This window comes from Ursus maritimus, unplaced genomic scaffold (assembly GCF_017311325.1).
Source record: "Ursus maritimus isolate PB19 unplaced genomic scaffold, ASM1731132v1 scaffold_26, whole genome shotgun sequence".
Lineage (NCBI taxonomy): Eukaryota > Metazoa > Chordata > Mammalia > Carnivora > Ursidae > Ursus > Ursus maritimus.
In genome coordinates, this window is record NW_024425119.1 from 20087710 (window position 1) to 20114689 (window position 26980).

The following is a 26980-nucleotide window of genomic DNA, read 5'->3' on the forward strand; positions in this document are numbered from 1 at the left end:
AAAAAAAAAAAAATGGTCTCTTTTATCTTAACAAGAAAAAACAAGATTACTAATGTTTGGAAGGAGAAAGAGGAGACCTCAAACCTCCTGGCACCTATTTCCTGGGGACCAGGAGGCGTCCGCTAAGTAGGAGATAGGACCTAAAGGGAAGTTAAAGGCACAAAAAGCTTGCTGGGAGAAATGCTTACAGGAGACGTAGCAGGAACAAGTAAAAGCACAGCGGAGTCTGATGACAGCTGATCTGGGGTGGAAATGAATGCAGCTGTGCAATTTTTTTCCCGCCAACGTTTAGTACTGAAACAGCAGGAATGGGGGAAGCAGAAGCCGGGAGGGGTCCAGCAGCTCAGTCTGGCACAGAGCCTGAGGCCGGTAAAATGCCAGGCAATCCACGAGAAACAGAAGTGGCAATGGCAGAGTCTGGAAGGAGGAGAGAGTGACTGTCAGGTGGCATCTGGAGCAGTGGACAAATACAAGGAGGGATTAAAGGGGACCCCAGGGGGCCATGTGTGTGAAAGCAGGTTCAAAAAGAAATGCGGTTGAAATCATGAGCAGAAATTTAAATTTCTTAAATTTAAGATGGTTTTGCACAGAACAAGTCTGAGTGATGTGCTTATGAGTGATGTGCTTCTGGCTATGACTGCAGGATTAGGTTGGAGGAGTAAAGAATAAGGTTACTAAAATACCCCACAGCACTGTAACCCTGCAGTAGTAGTTGGGTATAGACCTGGAAGTGGATACCGGAGACCCTGACTGATGACTAAAGAAGACAGCTCTGAAGCAAATACGAATTTCTCAATATATGCAAAGGAGAACCTGGTGTCAGTAAACCATTATGACCAAAGGTGGGAGAGAATCATCTTGCTGAGAGACATGCATTTCACGGGATAAATACAATCAGACTAAGTGCTACCCTGGGGGGAGTAAAGAGAGTGAAGACTCTGCCTCTTGCTCCCCTTATATTAAGGCAAGAGAAAACGAGTAATAACTGGCTGAGGAAATCATTTTACCAGGAATTTCCATCATGTAAGTGAGTAAGAAAATAGTCCCTAGCATCGAGGAGTATTTCTAGATGCATCATACATACCGGGTCTGAAATCATGTCCCCAGTGGCTACAGCAGTGAACTTCATCCACAGCAATCCGGGTAAATCTCTTTGCTTCATAGGCTTTCTCTAGTCTCGACATGAACATTTTGCTTTTTGCGATTTTCTCTGGGGTCACATAAATTAGCTTTAGCTTGGAGCTTTTATTTACCATTTCAGCATGAACCCATTTCACATGCTCCTATTGAAAGCAAAAACAGACACAATGATGGAACTAAGCTAGCAGACAGGGATACTAAGCAGTAAATGAAGATGCTGGTTACTCAAAGCAATAGCCTTGGACTGTTTTAGCAGATGTTGAGTTCATTAAAACTGAGACTACGTCCCAGCACTAAACTTCAGGGCAGCTGTAAATAGCATTTTAGATGTTTACTTGTATCCAAATGCTGATAAAAGAATAATCTCATTTGACAAGAAAACAGAATAAAAAATAAAAATGAAAACACTCTGGGGCACCTGGGTGGCTCAGCCGGGTGGATGTCCGACTCTTGATTTCAGCTTGGGTCATAACCTCAGGGTCATGGGATCAAGCTGGTCGGCTCTGCGTTCAGTACCAAGTCTGCTTGTCCCTCTCTGTCTGCTCCTCCCCTCCACTCCCGCGCTCTCTCTCTCTCTCAAATAAATAAATAAATAAAGCCTTAAAAAAAAATCCCTGACTCTCCAGAACTTCTGGCAGAGTAAGTAGAGAAGCAAGGTTAAGAAAAAAAGTTTCAGTCTATGAACCGCTAGTGAATGCAAACAGAAACTGGACTTGACCTATCATTTCTCTTTTTTTCTCTCCAATTTTTCAAACAGCAGTGACGTGGCATGAACCCCTAATTATCTGCAACTTCTTGCTACTTTCTATTACTATTACTCTCTTTTTCAGGGTTAAGGAAGTACAGTAGTAGAAAATAACATTCTCTAAATTCGTTCTGTTGAATGAGACAGCAGTTCGGACATGAGAATTTAAACAAAACAGAAACAGATGGGAAAAACTAAAGGAACCATAGCTACTTGGAGATATGGCTGACACCAGGTCTGGAAGGAAATATGCAAAATGAGCATGAAGTAACTTCTCATTAAAGCAAGCAAGGAGTCAAAAACTAATGAGGTGAAGAAAAAATATTCAGGAGCCAACCTGAAGAGGCGCTCACTGCCCAAAGACAGAACTATTTCACCATAATAAAGAATAATACAGATTAAGATCTATCAAATATGTTAAATGTCCATAAGTTTTTAATGATACTTAAAAAAAAAGACCTTATAGACCACCTTTGGAGAATGCTAGGAAAGCAACTCTTTCTAAGAAATGTTAAAGGGAAAGAATTTTTAATCTGCAAAGAGTTAATAAGGAAAAATTCTTTATAGAAAAAGACTAGCTGATATAAGAAAGAGTGACAGAATGAGAAATCACCACTTTGTAACCCCCTAATTAGAGGCGTTATTTAAGGCAGGCAATAATCATCCATGGCTCTAAACCATTAGATGAAAAGGGGACAGAGAACTTCCTTAACAGAACAGGTAGATATCACCAAACCCACTGACCAAGCTTAACACCACACAAAACAACCAGGTTATAATATACCTCCTGAGTCATCCCATGGGAGATATACTCTTGAAAAGGAAAAGAAAAAGGCCAACTACAGTCAAGCTTTTAAAGCTAACTAAAAAGAACAAATTGCACATCACAAGGAGGTAATCAGAAAACCAAAATGTAGTGAACTACAAGACAAAGACTCTGATTTCTTCAACAAATAATTTAAATTTGCACGGGAAACAAATAAGAAATAAGAGGAACCTACAGAAAAATCAACAAAATATAACATAATCCATCAATCTATTCTGGAACATGATTTTTTTAAAAAAGTAAGATTTGATGAGAATATTTTTACTTGATAATGTTAATGAATCAACACTATTTTTTAGGTGTGATGATGTCATTGTAATTACATCTTTCTCATACATACTGAAGGAGTTACAACTGATTAGAAATTCTTGCTTACCATTTTCTAATAGAAAATATAAAACAGGTCAGCTAATGTTTACTGTAAAGTGCCAGATAGTAAATATTAGGTTTTGTGGGCCATACGATATCTATCACAACTACTCTGCCATTATTGTGTGAAACCATGGTAGACAATAAGTAAATGAACAAGCATGGTTGTGTTCCAATAAAACTTTATGGACACTGACATCTAAATTTCATATAATTTTCACACTTCACAAAGTACTCTCATTCTTTTGATTTTTTTAAACATCCAAAAATATAAAAATCGAGGGGCACCTGGATGGCTCAGTTGGTTGAGTGTCTGATTCTTGAGTTTCAGCTCAAATCGTGATCTCAGGATTGTGGGATCTAGCCCCATGTCAGGTTCCACGCTCAGTGAGGAGTGTGCTCCCCACCTCCCTTTCCCTCTGCTCCTCCACCTACACATGCGTGCTCTCTCTCTCTGAAATAAATAAATAAATCTTTAAACTATATATATATATTTATATACATACCAAGCAGCAAAGACTAGAAAGGAACAAAGAACACCACCAGAACCACCAACGTTATAGATAACACAATGGCACTAAATTCATATCTTTCAATAATCACTCTGAATGTAAATAGGCTAAATGCTCCAATCAAAAGACACATGGTATCAGAATGCATAAAACAACAAGACCCTTCTATACGCTGCCTACAACAGACTCATTTTAGACCTAAGACACCTGCCTATTTAAAGAGAGGGGATGGAGAACCACCTAACATACTAATGGACATCAAAAGAAAGCCAGAGTAGCCATATTTATATCAGACAAACTAGATTTTAAACCAAAGACTGTAACAAGAGATGATGAAAGGCACTAATATCAGAACTTAGGGTTCTATCCCTCAAGAAGATCTAATAATTATAAATATTTATGGCCCCAACTTGGGAGCACCCAAATATATGAATCAACTAATAACAAACATAAAGAAATTCATTGACAATAATACAATAATAGTAGAGGACATTAACAGGAATGGACAGATCATCTAAGCAGAAAATCAATAAGGAAACAATGGCTTTGAATGACACACTGGACCAGATGAACTTAACAGATATATTCAGAACACTTCATCCTAAAGCAGCAGAATACACATTCTTTCTGAGTGCACGTGGAACATTCTCCAGAACAGACCACATACTGGGTCAAAATCAGCCCTCAACAAGTACAAAAGGACTGAGATCATACCACGCAGATTTTCATATCACAACGCTATGAAATTTGAAGTCAACAACAAGAAAAAATTTGGAAAGACCACAAATACATGGAAGTTAAAGAACATCCTACTAGAGAATGAATTCTTCAATGGGGAAATTTAAGACAAAATTAAAAAGTACATTGAAGCAAATGAAAATGAAAACACAACAGAACAGAGCAACGAAATCAAGAGCTAGTTCTTTGAAAGAATTAATAAAATTGATAAACCCCTAGCCAGACTTACCAAAAAGAAAAGAGAAAGGGATGAAAAATAAAATCACAAATGAAAGAGGAGAGATCAAAATCAACACCACAGAAATACAATTATAAGATAATTTATGAAAAATTATAGGCCAACAAACTGGGCAATCTGGAAGAAATGGACAAATTCCTAGAAACATATAAACTACAAAAGCTGAAACAGGAAGAAACAGAAAACTTGAACAGACCCATAACCAGCAACAAAGTCCAAGGCCAGATGGCTTCCCAAGGGAATTCTACCAGACATTTAAAGAAAAGTTAATACCTATTCTTCGCATATTATTCCAAAAACAGAAATGGAAGGAAAACGTCTAAACTCATTCTACAAGGCCAGTATGACCTTGATTCCAAAACCAAAGACCCCACTAAAAAGGAGAATTACAGACCAATATCCCCGAACAAAGGATGCAAAAATTCTCAACAAGATACTAGCATATTGAATCCAACAGTGCATTAAAAGAATTATTCACCATGATCAAGTGAGATTTATTCTTGGGTTGCAGGGGTGGTTCAATATTCACAAATTAATCAATGTGATACACCACATTAATAGAAGAAAGCATAAGAACCATATGATCCTCTTAATAGATGCAGAAAAAGCATCTGACAAAATATAGCATCCACTCTTGATAAAAATCCTCAACGAAGTAGGAATAGATGGAACATAGATCACTATCAGAAAAGGCCATACAAGAAAGACCCACAGCTAATATCATCCTCAATGGGGAAAAGCTGAGAGCTTTCCCCTACAGTCAGGATCAAGATAAGGATATCCACTCTCAGCATTACTATTTAACATAGTAACAGAAGTCCTAGCCTCAGCAATCAGACAAGAAAAAGAAATAAAAGGCATCCAAATCAGCAAGGAAGAAATCAAACTTTCACTGTGTGCAAATGACATGATATTCTATGTAGAAAACCCAAAAGACTCCACAAAAAATTGCTAGAACTAATACATGAATGCAGCAAAGTCACAGGATATAAAAACAAGGTAGAGAAATCCATTCCATTTCCATACACTAATAATGAAACAAGAGAAAAAGAAATCAAGGAACCAATCCCATTTACAATTGCACCAAAAACCAAAAGATACCTAGAAATAAACCTAACCAAAGAGGTAAAGGATCTGTACACTCAAAACTATATAAGACTCATAAAAGAAATTGAAGAGGACATAAAGAAATGGAAAAACATTCCATGTTCATGGATTGAAAGAAAATTGTTAAAATGTCTATACTACCCAAAGCAATCTACATATTTAATGCAATCCTTACCAAAATACCACCAGCATTTTTCCCAGAGCTAGAACAGTCTTGAAATTTGTATGGAACCACAAAAAACCCCGAATAGCTAACCAACCCTGAAAAAGAAAACCAAAGCTGGAGGCATCATGACTCCAGATTTCAAGTGATATTACAAAGCTGTAGGTCAAGACAGTAAGACACTATGTACTGGCACAAAAAAAGACACATAGATCAATGAAATGGAACCAAAAACCCAGAAATGGACCCACAAATCTATGGTCAACTAATCTTCGAAAGAATAGCCAATGGAGAAAAGACAGTCTCTTCAATAAATGGTGTTAGGAAAACTGGACAGCAACACGCAGAAGAATGAAACTGGGCCACTTCCTTACACCATACACAAAAATAAATTCAAAAGGGATGAAAGACCTAAATGTGAGTAGGAAACCATCAAAATCCTAGAGGAGAACACAGGCAGCAACATCTTTGACATCAGTCATAGCAACTTCTTTCTAGACACATCACCACAGGCAAGGGAAACAAAAGGAAAAATGAACTACTGGGACTTCATCACGATAAAAAAGCTTCTGCACAGCAAAGGAAACAATCAAAAAAACTAAAAGGCAGCCTATGGAATGGGAGATGATATCTGCAAATGATATATCTGATAAAGGGTTAGTATCCAAAATTTATAAAGAACTTACCAAGCTCAACACCCAAAAATCTGGTTAAGAAACGGGCAGTAGACATGAACAGACATTTTTTCAAAGACATCCAGAGGGTTAACAGACACACAGAAGGATGCTCAACATCACTCATCATCAGGGAAATACAAATCAAAACGACGATGAGATACCACTTCACACCTGTCAGATGGCTAACATTAACAACATAAGAAACAACAGGTGTTGGTGAGGATGTAGAGAAAAGGGAACCTTCTTGCACTGTTGGTGGGAATGCAAACTGATGCAACCACTCTGGAAAACAGCATGCAGTTCCCTCAAAAAGTTAAAAACAGAATTACCCTGTAATCTAGCAATTGCACTACTAGGTGTTTACCTAGATTCAAAGGGGTACATGCAACTTGATGTTTATAGCAGCATTATCAAGAATAGCCAAACTATGGAAAGAGACCAAATGTCCATTGACTGATGAATGGATAAAGAAAATGTGGGGTCTATGTGTGTATACATATATATATGTATAATGGGATATTACTCAGCCATCAAAAAGAATGAAATCTTGCCATTTGCAAGGATGTGGATGGAGCTAGAGTGTCCTATGCTAAGTGAAATAAGTCAGTCAGAGAAAGACAAATATCATATGATTTCACTCATACGTGGAATTTAAGAAACAAAACAGGGGTGACTGGGTGGCTCAGTTGGTTGAGCGTCTGACTCCTGGTTTCCACTCAGGTCATGATCTCTGGGTTGTGGGACTGAGCCCTGCATCGAGCTCTGTGCTCAGCAAGGTGTCTGAGCATTCTCTCTCTCTCTCTCTCTCTCTGCCCCACCCCCTGCTTGCATTCACTCTCTCTCTAAAACAAATAAACAAATCTTAAAAAAAAAAAAAAAAAGAAACAACAGATGAACATATGGGGGGGAGGAGAGGGAAACAAACCATAAGAGACTCTTAACCGTAGAGAACTAATTGAGGGTTGACCAACTGAGGGTTGACGGAGGGAGGTGGGTGGGGGATGGGCTAGATGGGTGATGGCTATTAAGGAGAGCATGTTATGATGAGGACTGGGTGTTATATATAAGTGATGAACCACTGAATTCTACTCCTAAAACCAATATTGCACTGGATGTTAACTAACTAGAATTTAAATAAAAATCTAAAAATAAAAAAAAATTATATATATTATATATATATATAAATTATATTTACATATATAATTTATATATGTGTATATATATATTAAACCATTCTTAGCTCACAGACCATATAAAAATAGGCAGTGGGCTAACACTGGCCCATCAATAGTAGTTTGCAACTCCAGATATAGTTATCACTTAATAATTTTATAACCAACTCAGTTGTAATCAAGGCTCCTACTTCAGTGAAGAGTTTAAATTAAAAAAAAAAAAAAAAAAAAAGACAGAGAGCCGCAGAAGCATACCTTAGAACTAGAAGCATTTAACATGGTAGCTGAAATTCCTAATTGTTTTAAAACCATCAACTGGTCCTCCATAAGAGAGATCAATGGGCAAATCACAAGGGTAAAACCTAAAAGAGAAAGTATCTACTTTAAATTTTACACCACCCCCAGAATAAGTTTCGACCACTCATCTGAGGGCATCACAACATCAATATACTACCTATTTTTCACCCTCATTAATAAAAGAGATAGATGTAAATAAATGACCATTAGCCAAATAAGCAAATATAAGATTAGACAGAAATCTCTTCCCTTATTCAACACTATAAAAACAAAAATAGGTATCATTCTGAATTTTTACTTATTTTACCAATCAGTATTGGTCATATTAGCAAAGTATTATAAATCTAGTCAAATACTGTCCAGTTATATGAGGAAAAAGTTACTCCAAAGCTTTCCAAAGAAAACACAGCAACCTGTATAATTACAAATGACAGTGACATGAGTATTCTTCTACTTACTGTACCAGATTAATACATGCCGAGAAATCAGTGAACAGTTTACTGACTGAATGAAATGCTGATAGTATATTCCCTTTCTCTGGTTAGTGAAACTGTACACAGCTGTAAGAGTTATTCTACGTTATTAGACTCACTAACTTATGTCTCTGTAGTTTGTTCCTTAAAATAACCTGAGACAGAGAGCAGACCAATTAAAAAATATACTCAGATTCAGACTTTATCAAGGATTTGCCATCCCAATAGTCTCTCCACTGTATTTTCACATTCTCCTTCATCAGTGGTACCTTCTCATTACGTTTAAACACGGGCAAGTTTCTCTCATCTTTAAAACACCCTGGACATCTAATTTAGGGCCCCCTCTCTTTTTCCCTCCATAACAATTCTTTCCAAAGAATGTCCCATTCACAAGTTCTACTTCCTCAACTCATCTTCCCTCTCTCTCCATTCCCACAGAAGTTCTTTCTCCAAATGTACCCTATTTCAGTGAAAAACTTCACCATTTATTCCAGCCTAGAATTTAGACATCATTCTAGACTATCCCTTCTTCTACCACCCCCGCCACCCTGCATCCAACAAAAATAAGTCCTACTGAATCTACCTCCCAATAATTATTTCTAGAATTCCTCTATCTTCTAAAGCACAATTCTAACTAGTCTCTTACTTATATAAAACCCTTCAATGGTTTCGCACTAATCTAAGGAAGTTTTTACAGTATCTTTCAAAATTCTTTCCACAAGTCTTGCCTCTCACTGCCTGCCACACTGAAATTCTTCCAGGTTATTGAATATTCCCTCTTATTTTGGGCTCAGAAATACTCTCCCCGCACGAACACTCTTCCTTACTCCATTTCTTCAACTTAAATGGATCTTTATTAATACAAACTAACTTAATTTCCTATTAAAATCTTCATCACAAAACCTTTATTGCAACTGCTTACAATTACCTATATTTTCTAAACTAGGGTCAATAAACTAAAGACTAGCTGCTTATTTGGGTCACTGAAGTTTTAATGGAACACAAGGACATCCATTAGTTTACATGTTGTCTATGGCAGCTTTTGTGCTACAATCGCAGAGCTCAGTGGCTGCCACGGAGACCATATGGACCACACCTATCCCATTTACTGACTGCCTCTCTAAGGGAAAGTCTGCTGACCCCTGCTCTATACCCTTGCTAGTCTCCAAACAGCAGCGTCAGTATCACCTGGGAGCCTGTTAGACATGCAAGATTTTGGGTCCCACACAAACTAGAATCTGCATGTTAATCACATCACCAGCGATTCTTACACACGTTACAGTTTGAGAAAGCACCACTTTACACCATGAACTCCATGAAAACTAGAACTTTGCCCATTTTGCTCATTACTGTTTTCTCCAGTGCTTAACACCACAGCCGACACTCAATAAAGATCTGGGACTAGAATCCAGGTCCATGGATTTCTTTTCTAATATTTTTCTCCTACATGTTTTTAAATTACGTTTTAAGAACAAGATAAAAGAACTAATTCCACTCCAACTCTTTAACATTCCCTCTTTAAACGAACCCTTTAAAATGTCTATTGGGGCGCCTGGGTGGCGCAGTCGTTAAGCGTCCGCCTTCGGCTCAGGGCGTGATCCCGGCGTTCTGGGATCGAGCCCCACATCAGGCTCCTCCGCTATGAGCCTGCTTCTTCCTCTCCCACTCCCCCTGCTTGTGTTCCCTCTCTCGCTGGCTGTGTCTGTCTCTGTTAAATAAATAAATAAAATCTTTAAAAAAATAAAAAATAAAAATAAGATAAAATGTCTATTAACATAAAGATAAAATAAAAATAAAAATGCACTTGATTTTTACAGAGGTATGATTAGAAAGATGATTTAAAGAACTAAAAGAGAAATGGCATTTCTTCAACTTAAATGGATCTTTATTAATACAAACCATCCGAACATAATGCTGGTAACTGGTAGCATAAGCTCTTTCCACCTCCTGTAGGCATAACAAGAAATACGTCCTTTCCAGACATTGTTACATTAATAGTTTCAAGCTGAAGCAGTCTGAACCTCTGCAGTTTAAAGACAGTTTGCAGAACATCTTTAACTTTACCAGACCAGGGAAAATCTAGACAGAGAAAAATAAGTTAAATATATTAGAACCATCTAGGATTATAAATGAGATACAAACATGAATGGCTGCTTTTATACTAGAGAAAAACAGATAAGAATTTATATAAGACTTTTAATACTATTAACAATTTAACTTTTATACTAACAATTTTGAGATTAGTTTAGCTCATGAAGCTAAGCAAAAACACATTTAATGATATATGATAAGAAACAGTACATCAGAAAAAATGAAAACATTTGCCAGTTGAGAAGTAACCCACACAGAGGAGGAAGGTACTTGACAGGTATTCAAAAAAGTCTGAAAGTTGATCAGGGAATTCATAGTATCATAAAAATCTCAAATATCATCAAGTTAGCAATTATGTAGAATTTTTTATGTAAATATCTTGTTTAGAAGTGAATCCCTGGAAAGCAAGGCCCATAAAAGCACTGTAATTTGAGAGTCACAGTATACCATTACAGTACAATAGCCAGTGATAAACACAATGCTTGGCAAGATCTTGAATCAAGAAAGGTGTGTTCACTAGGGCAGGAAAATGAACTAGACTTTGGCAAGAAGTTTGAATCTATCTTTTTTTCTTAATGGTTTAATTTTTTCTAGTTAAAATTTAGAAAATTTAGTTAAAAAATCTTTTTCCAAGCATTGATTGATGCTGCTAGAACCATATTTGGAAAAAATAATGAAGTCTGAATAATAAAGCTTCATTTAAAAAGAACATGGGTAAGAATGGTTTGCCTACTGGTTTCCCATGCCACTTGAAGAGCGGCCAGTTTCCCCTCTAAGCCGCTGGAAAGCACTGATCCAGGAACAATGATTAAACTCCTGTGTAAAGAAACAAGGAGAAACAAAACCAGCAAAGAAAAACAGAGTAAACCTTCTTTATTCCAAGCACCGGGTGAAGAATCCCATTCACTGCTTTCCCCGGCATCAGAAGCCTCTAAATGCTGCTTTATTCGGTTCGTTAGGATATTCTTTTTCTGAATAAGCTCTTGTTGCCTTTCCAGAAGTTCCTGAATTTGAATGTCTACTGCATGTAGCTCATTGGTTACAGAATCCAATTCTTCAGTTAGACCTATAAGGAAGGGGAAAAAAGATACAATCACTAAATAATTAGTTTTAGGTTTCCCTACTGATTTTTCGATATTCCTCCTCATCAAAATTACAGAAGAGGAGGGTGGTTAAGGGCATGTGTTGGAGTCACACAGACCTGAGTTAAATCTTAGGTCCTCTTCTTAGCTCAGGCTAAGTACTTAACTGAGCCTCAATTTCCCCATCTGGAAAATGAGGATAGTATCTAGCTTTCACAGTACTGTTTTAAAGAATTAAATGAGATAACATATGGAAAGTTCTTAACATAGTACCTAGCACACAGTTATGCATTTAATAAATGATCATTATTACTTTTATTGTGTTGTGGGACAGTGGTCCAACAATCTAAGTCATTTAAGTAAAGTAACCAGACTTTGAAACAAAAGGAAGGCATTTTAAAGTAATCCCCTAACTACTTAGATATTATTTCACAAGAACACTCATATTTGGGTTCATATGGTGGCATGATAAGGAGTCGGTGATTATGAATAATCTGATGTAACAATTAAAAGAGAAATCAAGTGTGCTACTGGAAATGACATTATAATTCTATCATAACTAATGTATAAAGCAGCCTTAATGTATGATTCTAAGCAATCTGAGTATTAAAGCCAAAGTGAGATTACTTTTGACACCACAATAGAAACTAAAAATTTTTTAAAGATGTCCTTGATGCTTTCTAAAACATCAGCCTGCATTAATCCACCTTGAAGGACTGAAATTTTCATAAGATGAAATCTCATGGTTATGATTTAAAATAGGATGTTACGGAGGCTTTGTATTATACCAACTACCAGAATTGCCTTCCCTGCATGATTCTGGGTTAGGACTCGCCACAGGTGAACTCTGCTTCAGACTTGGAAGGTAGAAATGAAACAGCAGCCAGCTTTACATTCAGATGGTTGGCGTAATGTCAGGTGCTGTTGGGGCTCATTCACCTTCTCGGCAAAGGGCAGAAGCCAACTCCTCCATCTCCTGCTGAATCTCTTTGGCACATCAGGTTGGCCCGCAGCTTCTTCAGCTTCCCGGCATCACTGGCCACGATCTTGTACAATTTTCTATGGCAAGTGCACCAGCTCTTCTGCAGGGCGTGAGCATCCTGGAAGTCAGAGCCTTGGAGGCAATGACTCACCAACACGAGGCCAAGTGAGAGACAGATGGGTTCCAGTTTGTCCTCATTGGTTTCAGCTCTTCTTTATCCTCCCACACTCGCTCTCCATCTTCCTGTCCCTACTGCTGGCACTGCTGACTTCAGGACCAGTAATGGACTGCTTAACCACGTCCCGCAATCATGTAGGAACTAATTCCTATAATAAATCCCTTATATCACTCATAATGATTCAGCTTCTCTGAGTGAACTCCAACCAACACCAAATGTTGTTCCAGAGGAAAAGAAACTTAAAAGTAGGTTCTCTATATTGCTTCTATGCCACCTAGAATAGTCTCTGATTTAAAGATTTAAAGCTATTAATGACTCTTGCCTGCAGTGGTAAAAGGGACAGTGGTATTCCATGGCACGCAGTAGACAAAATTATGTAAATTATAATCTAGACACCAGTAATCAAGTATCTAGACAGCGAAAGCCTCTGGGTAACCAAGTGTTTGCTGTCACAGAACATTTTTGTGAGAATAATGGGGTTGATTGGCTGCTCCTAAATATGCTGAAGAACCTGAGAGAAATGCAGGATCTCCATAAAGGGACCTCAAAGTCTCTATGACTGTCCTCAAAGAACCCCTTATCTCCTGTAGCTACCGGGCCGAGATTACTGAACACCAACGTTCTGCAGGTGGCTGAATTACAATGCAAATCAAATTCCCAGCCTCGCACAGACTCTTATGTCAAAGTTAGGGGACTGGTTAAAAAGAAGTGAGACTCTGCGATTGGGAAGGTAAAACATCTGTGCAGATTCCAATGAAGGAGGCAGGGGACCTTAACCCACTAAATTCTGTCAAGTCTCTCTTGCCCTTCCTCCTCTTTCTCAGACAGCTTCCCCCATCTGAATGCCTGTGGTGGTCTTGCCTCGAAAAGGATTGCTAAGCCCCCCTAAGAATCTGCCCTGCCACCTCTCAGTGCTTCAAGACCTAGGAAGCCCCAGAGAATGATGTACAAAAATGTGATGCATAAAAAAACATAAAACACACCAAGAGTTGCATTTGTCAATATATATAAGCATTCCTCATTTTATTGTGCTTTGCTTTACTGCGTTTTTTTTTTTTTTTAAGATTTTATTTATTTATTTGACAGAGAGACAGCCAGCGAGAGAGGGAACACAGCAGGGGGAGTGGGAGAGGAAGAAGCAGGCTTTCCAGCAGAGCAGGGAACCCGATGCGGGGCTCGATCCCAGGACTTTGGGATCACGCCCTGAGCCGAAGGCAGACACTTAACCACTGAGCCACCCAGGTGCCCCCACTTTACTGCATTTTAAAGATATTGAACTTCTTAAGAAATTGAAAGTTTGCGGCAACCTGTGTTATGCTTGTCTGTGGGTGCCATTTTTCTAACAGTCTTTGTTCACTTCATGTCTCTATGTCACATTTTGGCAATTTTTTTCAATATCTGAAACATTTTCATTATTATTACAACTTTTATGGTAATCTGTGATCGGTACTCTTTATACTACTATTGTAATTGCTTTGGGGAACCACAAACTACACCTATATAGGACAGCAAACAATAAAAGAGGACCACCAACCAGCCATTCCCCAGTCTTTCCCATGGGCCTACCTATTTCCTTAGACACATCTATACAGAAATCAGGCCAGTTAAGCTACCCTACAATGGCCTCTAACTGTTCAAATGAAGGGAAGAGTTGCCTGTCTCTCATTTTAAATAAAAAACAAGAAGTGATTAAGCTTAGTGAGGAAGCCATGTCAAAAGCCAAGACAGGCTGAAAGCTAGGTCTCTTGAGTCAGTTAGCTGAGTTGTGAATCCAAGGGCAAGGTTCTGGAAGGAAATTAAAAATGCTACTCCAGTGAACACATGAAAGGTAAGAAAGCAAAACAGCCTTAATGCTGACATGGAGAGAGGTTTAGTAGTCTGGATAGAAGATCAAACCAGCCACAACATTCCCCTAAGCCAAAGCCTACTCTGGAGCAAGGCCCTAACTCTCTTCAATTCTATGAAGGCTCCAAAAGTTGAGGAAGGTGCAGAAGAAAAGTATGAAGCTAGGAGAGGTATACACTAAAGGAGGGGATTCAGAGGCTTCAGGAGATGGTAATGCTAGAGGAGATTATCAGGCAGACTGACCATCCACTCTCCTGCTGTCCCCCAGGAAGATCCAGAGGACACTCCCTTCACCAAAACTGAGAAATATATTCATGAGGGGGGTCCCTCTGGCATCCCTGAAGAGCTCTTAGAGGCTGTTCTCTGTGGCTGTAAGCTAGGAATGACAGTGGGGGAAGTACTGCCTTTGAACTAGACTAACTGAATCAATGAGAATGACGGATTCCAAGGTATGGTAGTTAATGGCAGCAATTCAGTTCACGACCAAAGAAAAGGTACATATGGTTACCATAATAGGCAAGAGAGCAGAAGTAGCAATCAGAATAGTCTGAACCGCAGAGAACTCAGATTACTTGATTTAAAAATTCCAAATACAAAGCCCTGATTCTAATAAACATAAGCCTGACTTGAATCACTACAAGTCACAGGCTTCAACCAGTTTCCAGAAATGAGTCAATTTATAGATCCAGAGTTCCTTGAATATAGTAGAGTTTGGAGCGCTTTAAGGAAGGACTCTCTTATACAACTAAAAATTTATGTAGTAAATCTTTACACTAGTGTTCTCCAGAGTAACTTATCAGGGTAATTGTGTACTAGGGAAAGGAAAATAACTTCTCAGAAATTATTGGACATTAACCTGAACTGATAGTTCCCGGACGACTAAAATGCCATGGTGATCTACCAGTCAGAACAGGGACTGGATTTATACAAGTCCCGTAACCAGTGCAGTGTTGCTCAGGTCCATCACACAGTGGGCTCAGGAGGTCTGCTAACCCATTCTGTGGTTATTTCCACAGTTCCAGATTGTATTATTAGAGCCAGGAGTGGCTCTCAGCAACTAACTGAATTCACATATTGGTCCCCTGGCCTATAAGTAAGCACTATTATGGAAAAAAAGACCAAGTGGAAGCCAATATAACTGCCCTTACCTACCAAAACAGTGAACAGCGCTGTTTGTCCCACAGACAGGATTCTTTTTTTTTTTTTTTTTTTTTTTTTTTATTTATTTATTTATTTATTTATTTGAGAGAGAGAGAGAGAGAGAGACAGCCAGCGAGAGAGGGAACACGGGCAGGGGGAGTGGGAGAGGAAGAAGCAGGCTCCCAGCAGAGGAGCCTGATGTGGGGCTCGATCCCAGGACTCTGGGATCACGCCCTGAGCCGAAGGCAGACGTTTAATGACTGAGCCACCCAGGCGCCCCACCACAGACAGGATTCTTGGGCTGAGGAATTGGGGTAGAAATGGGAGTGGCTCCTTTTACTATTACCTCCTAGTGACCCACTAGTGAAATGTTTGCTTCTCATCCCTGAAACTTTGAACTTTGCTGGTTTAGAGGTCTTAGCAAGGAAGGAAAGCTTCTGCCAGGGGAAAAAGCAATGGCTCCATTTAAATGGAAGTGGACTGCCTCTTGACTACTTTGAGTTTCTTACGCCAGTAAATCAACAGGCAAAGAAGAGGGTTACTGTACTGTCTGGGGTGAGTATTTCTCACTATTCAAGAGAAATAGGATTGTTGTGACACTACTGAAGTAAGGAGGAGTAGGTCTGAAATGTAGGGGATCCTCTAGGGTACCTTCTGGTATTCCCATGTCCCGTGATTAAAGTTAATGGAAAACTCAAAAGCCAAATACAAGCAAACTGCTAAGGCAAGTCCATACATTTGTGGTGAGATGAGGTGCCTGCTGAGCGCAAAGGAATAAGGAATGGGAAATTGAAGAAGATAGTTATAAAAAAACATCTAGTGACCACATGACCAGATGAGAAACAGGACTGTAATTACTATAAGCATTTCTTCCGTATTCTTTTGATGTTGGTGGTAGGTATGTATGTATGCATGTACGTAATTTTAGGTCCCTTTTCCTATTCTCCCAATGTCTAAAATAAAATGTTAATAGTAGCTGACTTCGTATCTCAGGATTTAAGTTAGAGGATTACCAAGATGGATGTGATTGAGCAAGAGGAGGAAGGAGCATCATCCAAAGACGAATAACAAGAATACGTGCCCCCTTTGGGGAGGGGATCGGCTATGTTTTGTTGGGCAGCCAAGATTTGGAGGGCAGAAATGAAACAGTGGGCTTATTTTCCAAATTTAAAAACGTTAGTGTAAGGTCAGGCCTGGTGACCTCACTGGCACAGGGCAGCACTGGGCCCACAACTCTGGCTGCTGCTAGATATCCTTGGGGAAAGAGCAGAGCTTGCAGATCCTCCAGACCCTGTTGGTTCTCCTTCAGCTTCTCTACATCCTCAGCCCAGCAGTATGCAACTCCATGGGCAAGTACACCAGCTCTTTGGCAGGTCTCCTGCATCATTCAAATTGGAGACTTTGAGGCAACGAAACTAATACAAGTTCTGTTAAGAAAAGGATTCATCGTCACAGGCTGCAGTTTGTTTTTGTATTCCTGATTAATGGATAGAATTGGGGAATATGTTGTACTCCTGAAACTAATATAACATATTAATTGTACTTCATTAAAAAATAATAAAAACTCTTTGCAGACTAAAAATATTTGTTGAAAAATAATACATCTATATATTACAGTATTCATTTGAGTAGAAGGATCTGGAGTGATTTATATTTTCTACTATGTGATTTCTTAGGTTCCTATAATTCTATCAAAAAGGTATCACGCCTTGGAACCCTTTTGCATTGCTGGTGGGAATGTAAAATGGAACAGTGAGTATGGAAAATAATATGGCAGTTCCTGAAAAATTAAACACAGAAATACCATGTGATTCAGCAATTCTACTTCTAGGTATATACCCAAAAGAACTGAAAACAGAATCAAACATGTTTGTATCCCAATGTTCATAGCAGCATTATTCACAATTGCCAAAAATGAAACCCAGAAGTCCACTCAAACTGATAAACAAAAGGTGATATATAATACATTATAATATTATTCAGCCTTAAAAAGAAAAATGTTACCAATGGATGAGTCTCATAGATATTATGCTAAGGGAAATAAGCCAGACACAAAAGGACAAAGACTGTATGAGTCCACTTACATGAGGTAGTCAAATTAGTCGAGTAGTCAAATTCATACTAACAGATTATGAACAGTGTTATCAGCAATTGATGGAAAGGCAGTAAGAGGGTGTTACTGTATAGTGGGCACAGAATTTCAGTTTGGAATGATGAAAAAGTTCTGGAGATGGATACTGGTGATGGCTGTACAATAATGTGAATTGTTGCCATTGAATTGTATACTTAAAATTAGTTAAAATGGTAAATTGTGGTACGTATGTCTTACCACAATAAAAAAACAACTCACAAAACATCATTTCAATAATTAGAATTTTTAAAACAAATACTTTTATAATTTATGTTTATTTTTATTAAGACTTTCCTGTTAGAGCAGTTTAAGGTTCACAGCAAAATTGAAAGTACAGAGAAAAACAATATTTTTTCAAAGAACATGCAATTAGAAACAAAACAGAATGTACTATAAAATGTAATCATTTCCACTAACCTGAAATGGATGCCATTCTAAAATTGGAGATCCAAACGTTTTTCTAAAACTGAAAGAAAAATCATAGCAATATTTTTTAAACCATACTAAATTGATAATGCCTAACCAACAATTTTTCACTACTAAGCATGAAAAATGTTACAAAATAAATTATATATTGTAGTGACTTTTATTTTTTTATTTTTTTTAATGTAGGCTCCATACCCAGTGTGGAACCCAACACGGGGCTTGAACTCACAATGCTACGATCAAGACTTGAGCTGAGATCGAATCAGATGCTCAATGGACTGAGCTACCCAGGCGCCCCTATTGTAGTGACTTAAAATAAGGACTACATGGTTATTCCCACATTGATTTTTATGGAGAATTCTCTAGATTTCAGAGAAGTGTCCAAAAATCACATAAATAAGTATAACATCAGTAACACTTAAATATCACATACAAAGTGATGGGCAAAAAAAAGCAAAGATTTAAGGCTAAACAGTGTTAGCACTTAATTACTGTATGATCTTAGCAAAGTTAAACAACCTGTTCCTCTTAGCCTCTTTCCTTATCTGTAAAATTGGGATGATAAAACCTACCTTATAAATAACAGATTCAAATCCCCCACATTAGGAAAATCCATCCACATAAATACTCGGATTAATCATTCAACTTTATTGAATACTTGCTTAAAAAATTACCATTTAGGTTCAACCTTAAAAGAGGAACTGGTTTTCTATAGAGGGATTAGATTTCAGGGCAGAACACGAAAAGGTCAGAAGTGGGGGAAACACACAGTACGCAATTAAGAAACTCTATAAATACCTCCGAATGACTAAAATTTAAAAGCACACATGAGCAAGTGGAAGGAGAGGAGGCTTGAGGGCAGGAACTTCTCACTATATAAGCTGCTTTACAACAATATACCTCTGAGCTTCCTTCCATGTTTTGGTTTGAATGCTCCTGGTTTGCAAACTGTCTTTTTGGTGTGTGCACAATAAACTTTTACTGATTACTACTTCAATGATTCATTGGTTTTACTTCTGTTATTTCTACACTTTTGACAATTTATGGTGTAAAAATGGGATCCAAAGAAGACAACCCCTCCCATAGTCCCCCTCAACTCTGAGGCCCTACGGTGATGGAACCCATACAATCCACTGAGTTCACTGCTTTCTCAATAACCCTAGAGCCTGAAGGTAAGTCTCTCCTATATCTGAGCTCTGTTCTCTCCATTTTGAGCTGATTTTAATTTGTATACCTACATTTTTTTAAAAGATTTTATTTATTTATTTGTCAGAGAGAGAGAAAGAGAGAGCGCAAGCACAAGCAGGGAGAGCAGCAGGCAGAGGGAGAAGCAGGCTCCCCACTGAGCAAGGAGCCCAATGAGGGACTCAATCCCAAGACCCGGGGATCATGACCTGAGCCGCAGGCAGAGGCTTCAGCAACTGAGCCACCCAGATGCCCCTGCATGCCCAAATTTTATTTGTTGAAGCTTCTTGGTAAATCATCCTATTCTGTTCCAAAGGGAAGAGGGCAGGGAAACACATGGTTGGTTCCCTGTGTTTTAGAACAGCTTTTGGAAAACAGGGTCCCTCATAGTTAACTCTTAGGGAATCTAAAGGCAAAGATGGGTTCCACCTGGTCTATGGACCAGGATTTTGTGCCTTTTTGGAAAATGGGTGCACTTGTGGAACTGTAGTGGCCACTGTAGGGCAACTTTAACTTAGAGAAGCAGATCTTGAGCTATGCCTTTAACAAGAGAGGATTTCAAACCTCTCAGTGACAATGGAATGTATCCTTTGATTGATAAGCAGAAGCTTCTAAAAGACAAAATGACGGCAAAAATAGCTTTAAAAGACCCTTACAGGGGCGCCTAGGTGGCTCAGTCGGTTAAGCGTCTGCCCTCGGCTCAGGTCATGATTCCAGGGTCCTGCGACTGAGTCCCGTATCCAGGTCCCTGCTCAGCAGAGAGCCTGCTTCTCCCTCTCCCTCTGCTGCTCCCCCTGTTTGTGCTCTCTCTCTCTGTCAAATAAATAAAATCTTTAAAAAAACAAAAACTAAAAATTAAAATGAAAGATCCTTACATCACGCAAACAAAAAAAACTTTACTGAAAAAACAACACTTTGCTATACAAGCAGTAACCTCAACTTAGTCCATCTGCCAGAAACACAATTTGGATCCAACTGTTTTTTTATATACAAGTGAGTTTTGCATTATTATGGCTATCAGCTCATGACCAAATTTTTTTAAACAAAAGCTATGAGATCTGTTTGCATCTATCTGTATGTTTATATAAGTCTATGTATGTACATTATAGATGTGTGATATTTTTCTAATTCTAGATGGTATTGCCACAACTAATGTGTAAGGAGCTCTATTTAATTGGCTTAAAGAAAAATAAGCACTTATAAAGTAAGTATTCTTGAAACCCTCAGAAACATAAAAACTAACCCAAATGTTTTTCAAGTTCACATGACCTAACATAACCTTTGAAAAGTAAAACCTAGTTTAAGTTTGTTGGCTTAATAAAAGCAAGTATGTCTTCAAAATCTGTCAACAAGAAAAATAATTTAGGATTATGGTTAGCGGTTTAATGTCAAGTCCAAGCATAATTGTTAAAAACAAATAATTTAAATAAATGTAAATAAAAGTTTGTACCAAGTTAAACTAAATAATGAATATTCATTGAATACTAAATCATTTCCAAATAAGATAATATACTGAATCATTAAAAACTAAACATAAGTTTACCTACTTTGGGCTTTTCTTCTGTACAGTACTGTAGTATTACTAATATTTTATTTAAGGAAACTAACTTTATTTAAACTTATACTGAAATAAAACTATACATTACTACCAAAAATGGGAAAAGGAAAAACCTGTCACTTGCTAGAAGTAAAACATAACCACACCTATAACTGTAATAAACATAAACCAATGATATTTTTGCCTGTTGGAGTTTGGAGCCTGGGGATTGTTCTTTTTGTTAAAATTAATCATTAGCAGGTACAAGAGAATTACTAAAGACATGCAACCTCAACTAATAATTTTTCCCTGAAGCTAATAAGGATTAAAAGAAAGTTAAAAAGGAAATAATTATTGCTATATGATTCAATATACTTTTTATCACGTCTGGGTGCCAACTAAAATTGACCTCAGCAAATCAGTGTTTTGGAAATGCCATTTAAATCCATTTAAGTTTACTCTCTGAATTGGTTCCTGTCATGGTTATCTATCAGTACTACTACACTGACTCAAATCTACCTGAGAACTCAAATGAACCATTAGAATGAATGGTTTTTACTAAGCACCTCCCTGGTACTACTATGCAAGGTTCTTATTTATGTTTGATTTCTACTTCCATTTGCATCACCTGCTACAAGGTAACCTAAATCTAGTTCTTCATCTTCTAGCAAAACTTTCTGAATAAAGTCAAGCTATGGCAACTATCCTTTCATTTATCAGAAATCACTATATTCTATTGGCACCTGCCAACATTTTTACCCTACCCTGGCTTGCTCATACAGCCTTGAAAGAGTCACTCAGGCTTTAGTAGCCTAGGATTCATCAGAACCACACCAACTTTTGGCTTTTTAAGTTTTTACAGAGAGACAAAAGGAACTATGTCCTTTGCCACATTAAAAACTATACTATAAAAAAATGTATGTCTCTAAAAAGTTTTTATAACTGTGTATTTATAAATTTGCCAGTCCACAATTGCTTACTTCTTGGTTTTTACTAGGAACTAAAATGTATAAGAATTCTAACTAATATATGTAATTAAAGCTACTAGAAATAAAAAGGACAAATGAAAACAACAGTACACTAAAAGCAGTTAAAGAAAATAGAACACGTTTTTTGGACAATATATGAAGAATACGGGTTTTGTTGTTGTTTTGGTAAGGGAAAAGGGAAAGTAATTTTGTCCGAAAGTAAAATGATAATTCCAGAATGAGAAAAGGAAAAAGATGAAATAAAAACTGTATGGATATAAAAAATTGTAGAGGGCGCCTGGGTGGCTCAGTCGGTTGAGCGTCTGCCTTTGGCTCAGGTCGTGATCCCAGGGTTCTGGGATCCAGTACCGCATAGGACTAGTGGGGAGTCTGCTTCTCCTCCCTCTGCCCCTCCCTCCTGCTCATGCTCTCTCTTTGTCTCTCAAATAAATAAATAAATAAATAAATAAATAAATAAATTTTTTAAAGAAAATTGTAGAAGGCTTATGGAAAAGGAATTGAGAAAGGAATTTTATGTGTGGTCTTGCTAAGACTCATGGATTTAAGTTTTTGCAAAACTATTCCTACAAAAGTGCTTCATCTCCAAAGAGATTCATGGAAAAGACTCTGACAAGTAGAGGTTTCTGTTAACTTTAAGATCATAACACTGAACTCGGTAAGAATTTCTAAAACTCTAGTGGAAAACTAATTCATAAAGTTATTAACCCAAGATGAAGCAGAACAAGAATTACAGAAAACTCAATGAAGATAATTATAATTTTTTATGACTTCACTTAAAACACTGATGGTTGTTCAGTGTTTTGTTTTCCAGACATAAAGGCTCGTTTTCTCTTCTCTTTTAAGCTATCTATAGCTTACGATTCAGTAAACCTACTTTTGCAATCAACAGTTGAAACATTTATCTTATTCTCCCTACCTGATCCTGCCAGAATTTAGAAACTCTTATTAAATATTCTTATATTATCTTTCTATTCTATATTCTATATATATTTCTATTCTATATATATATTTCATGATAATATATGTATTTATATAAGCTCAATCTGATCTCCTTGTAATAGGACACAATAGGATAAGTTCTTAGCATGGCTGCTTAGCCCAAAGAGCCTTGAAAAGTTCAATCTAAGATTCTTTTTTTTCTTTTTAAGATTCTTTATGAAAAGTTCCAGCAAAGCAGATTTAAAAGAGCCTATATGATCACTATTTTTGCTGCACTTATGTAAATAATCAGGCCAAATTTATTGAAACTAGTCTCAATCTGCAAATAAATTAGTCTAACTGTAGTTATCTTGATAGAAATGGGATGATTATAGAGAAAAACTGTTTCAGTAATACACCTTTGTGGATATCAGATTCTACTGCTGTTAACTGTCCTTAAGGTTTTATTTTCCACTTATAAACTGGACTGGATCCTGAATTCTAGTTTCCTCCAACATTTGGCTAGAACTCTCCAAACCAACATTTTCAATTTCCTCCCACTCTTCTGACTTGGAATCACTATGAAAACCAAACGGCCCTTTTCACAAAGCCATGCAAGCTAAAGCTGGACAACTGGATATAAACTTCAGAGAAACCACCAAAAGAGCTCATGTGAGGACAATCTGCCCGTGCTCAGCAAGATCAGCAGAGATATTCAAACTGCAAACCAGGAAAATCTGTCAGATTGTCACTCTTGCCCTCACTCCATCTAGAGATAATTCGAGCCCAACATCTAGAAATTTTCTCTATTGGCTTCTCTCCAAACTCAAGACACTGAATTTATAATTTTCTTGAATATTAATCTTTGTTTTTCTTTTGTTTCCATAGAAATATCTCTCATTAAATTATGTGACTGTCCATACATCTCACACCATATAGAGGCCAAATTTAGACGGAAATTCACCTGCTACTCTGTCTCCTAAAATAAAACATCCTCACCTTCATCCAGGCCTAAGTCATCACGAAGATGTGATTGTTAATACAACATGTTATGCCTATGTAAATACCTTTTAAAAAATTGAAACCCAGTTGATTTATTTAGTTGGTTAAATGTTGGCACCTGGGAATCTCCTCTGGAAATTTTTCAATCCTTGGTTATTGTTCTCCTTAAATCATATTTACCTCTCTAATGTGCTGCATACTCTCAAGGTTTTTAAAGACCTGTCAGCAGCCACTCACAGGCCAAATGGCATCCATGAGGATCAGACAACTGGATGAAATCAACAATAATCACATAAATGATGAAGATGGTGACTACAGGGCTTGAGCCTGATGACTCAACTAATGGCAACAGCAAAAATGTGATTCTTCAGCCTGGGTACATCAACAGAGGAAACTGAAAATAATACTATACTGGTTGATCAGAATAACCAAAAGGGGATAATCGTTAAAATAAAAAGCAAACCAGTCTTGAAAACTCCCTGAGCAGACAAAACCAGTTTAGTCAAACAAAGCTCAACTGAGCTTATTTTGTGAGACTAACTTGACCCAGATAATTTCCTGTTTATGCCTCCAGAAATCATAAGCAAAACAAACTGTTTCCCAAGGTTGATATGAAGTAACCACTAACCAATTCCCTGTCACTTAAGAAAATGTTAATATTCTAATTACTGTGAAGAAAAAATAATCACTGACTTCTTACTACATAAGTCGCTTTGTAAAAATATACCCAAGAGCCTCATTCCCGTTTTGGCTTTAATGCTCCTGGTTCCACTGTTGTCTCTTTGGTGGGTGCACAATAAACTTTTACTTTTAAATTACGACTTCAGTGATTCTTTGATTTTCCTTCTGCTATTTCTGAACTTTTGACAGCACCCACAATAAATATTTCACGGGGTCACAGCCAGTCATTGATACTGGAGTAAACACCTCTGAGGTACCACAGGCTAAATCAGACACACAACCCCCTCTCCCTGCCACCTGCGTTTAGAAAACAATAGCAATTTAATAATACCCTCCACTACGCTTATGCGTCCTCCGACGGTGGATGCCTATATACAGACTTTGGTAACCAAAGCTTCCTGCATGGAAAAGGCTGGAGATAAAAAGAGAGGGGTAGGCAGTCCGACGTGCCCCTAAAGGACCAAGTTCCATCAGAGATGGGCGAGCATTAACGTCCGTTTCTCTCCTGCCAATATATTGGTGAACGGAAGTGATCCGCGATAGACCGGCCTCACCCTCAGGAAGGAAAAGAAAAAATTAGCCCTTTCAAAGCAGATGTACCCCAGAACCTCTCTCCAAGGGGTTAAAGAACCCCTTCACCCCACCCCAGCCCAGCTGCCTCGCTCTCCGACCTCAAAGTGCTGGCCCTCAGGAGCACTACTTACAGTTTTCAGGCGCTCTCCAATGAAAACTTCCCGCCACCAGTCTTTCCTTTTTCTTCAGCTGCGAGCATCCGCCCTTCCGGTTAGGTCTCCTCAACCAATTGCAAGTAACACACTTCTCTAATTGGTGAAGGGGTGTGGCCACTACGTGCGTCATCGAACAAGACTATGGGTTACTGGTTGATATTGGGTGCGGGCTTAGCCAATGGGAAGCGGTCTGAAGCTGGGGTCGGTGTGGCTGCGTGTTTCCGGAAGACGTGGCGGATCTCCCCTGGGCTGTTTCCCGGCTTCTTCTCCCGACTTGCTTCACGCCCTGGGCGCCCTGAGCGTGCTGTAGCCGCTGCCCTCACTACTGCAGCGATGATCTCCTTAACAGACACCCAGAGTAAGTACTCTCCCGGAATCCCCGCCTGGATCCTCGCACACCCGTTGCTCGAGCTCGTCTTCGCCTGCCCGCCCGCCCCTCTGTCCGGGTCAATGAATGAAGCTCGGCGTTGGGGGCGGCGGCCTGCGGGACGGAGCTAGGGATGCGGGACCAGAAGAGCTGCCTTGAGGGGGCGGGAGCTGGATTTGCAGTGGCAGACCCGGCTTGGGAGGAGGGTCAGTGGGATCTGGGGAGACGCCCGATCTGGGGAGGGGGAAGTCTTTGCTGAGTGTCTGTCTTGCACCAGGGTCTCACTGCTCTCACTCCCAGTGAGATGGGCGCTTTGTTCCTGCAGATGGCCACAAGAGAAAGTTTGATGCGCGGTGCCCGTGGGGATGTTGGTGCACACGACAAACTTGGGGTCGTCTACAAGTTACTGGCCGGTTGTTCGGGAGGCGGTATTTTAAGTGTCATCTATTACAGGTTTTGGTTGTGTTTTTGTTTTTTTAAAATATGCTTACACTTAAATATCTTGAGTATTTCGCCTTTTGGCACCTCTGGAAACGACCTTCCAAAGATTCCTTGAAATGATTTCACTTTTCTACCACCTAATGTTTCCATAGTAGTAAAAAGCCACCTTGTGTTCAGTTAAACGATTTCTTTCCTTAATGTTGTATATTGTGCTTTGTGACTTGTTTTATTATTTTAGCATCTCTTTCTGCCTACCACAGAGTTCTCCAAGGCCTAGCTTGTGTCTTAAAGTTAACATTGCTGTTTCCTTTTCTTTCATTTTAAACACTACTACTTCTCCACCTTTTTGTCAGCCTTAATCATTTTAGTATTTACTTGTCTGCCCAACCGTGTAGGGCCTATCTTTTAGTGGTCATGATAGTCTTTTTGTGTCACTTTGCTTTATCCGTTATGATCATTTCTTATTCTGCTTAACTTATTTTGATTTTCAAGATTTTAAGAACTAAACTGTCCATTAAAAATAGAATTTCATTTTAAATGCCCTACTTTAAAGTGGAGTCTTAAGGTTTGGGTTGAAGTCATGGTTGACTTGAACTTCAGAGAACTTACAAGGTCTCCTGTATACACCTTCACCCCAGTCAGGCTCTTCTCCTTCCTGTGGTTGGATGTGTCTGCACCTTGGAGCCACCTGCACTGGCCCAGGAAGAGTGCCCGTTTTGTTCTGTTGGCCTGTTCTGATCAGAAGACACATAAAGTCCTTTTTTTTTTTTTTTTTACTGTTATAACAGAAACTAGCAATT

At 38.5% G+C, this 26980-nt stretch overlaps 2 protein-coding genes across 3 annotated transcripts in view; one reads left to right on the forward strand and one right to left on the reverse strand.

Annotated features, from left to right (window-relative positions):
- The window catches only part of RECQL (RecQ like helicase), a 47603-nt gene extending 21980 nt beyond the window's left edge, over window positions 1–25623 (reverse strand). Inside the window, exons 1-7 of one of the 2 annotated variants that reach the window (XM_008693111.2) lie at window positions 25349–25623; window positions 24976–25199; window positions 18324–18372; window positions 11417–11614; window positions 10357–10536; window positions 7943–8049; window positions 1085–1283 (exon numbers count right to left, since the gene is read on the reverse strand). In XM_008693111.2, the coding sequence (XP_008691333.2) occupies window positions 1085–1283; window positions 7943–8049; window positions 10357–10536; window positions 11417–11614; window positions 18324–18339 (700 nt within the window). In that variant the 5' untranslated portion in view covers window positions 18340–18372; window positions 24976–25199; window positions 25349–25623. The remainder of the gene's footprint in view (window positions 1–1084; window positions 1284–7942; window positions 8050–10356; window positions 10537–11416; window positions 11615–18323; window positions 18373–24975; window positions 25200–25348) is intronic. The other variant, XM_008693110.2, reaches the window with a different exon arrangement.
- A 19-nt stretch (window positions 25624–25642) lies between these two features.
- Window positions 25643–26980, forward strand: part of GOLT1B (golgi transport 1B) — an 11252-nt gene continuing 9914 nt past the window's right edge. The window contains exon 1 of the mRNA XM_008693112.2: window positions 25643–25730. Coding sequence (XP_008691334.1) covers window positions 25706–25730 — 25 coding nt within the window. The 5' untranslated portion in view covers window positions 25643–25705. The remainder of the gene's footprint in view (window positions 25731–26980) is intronic.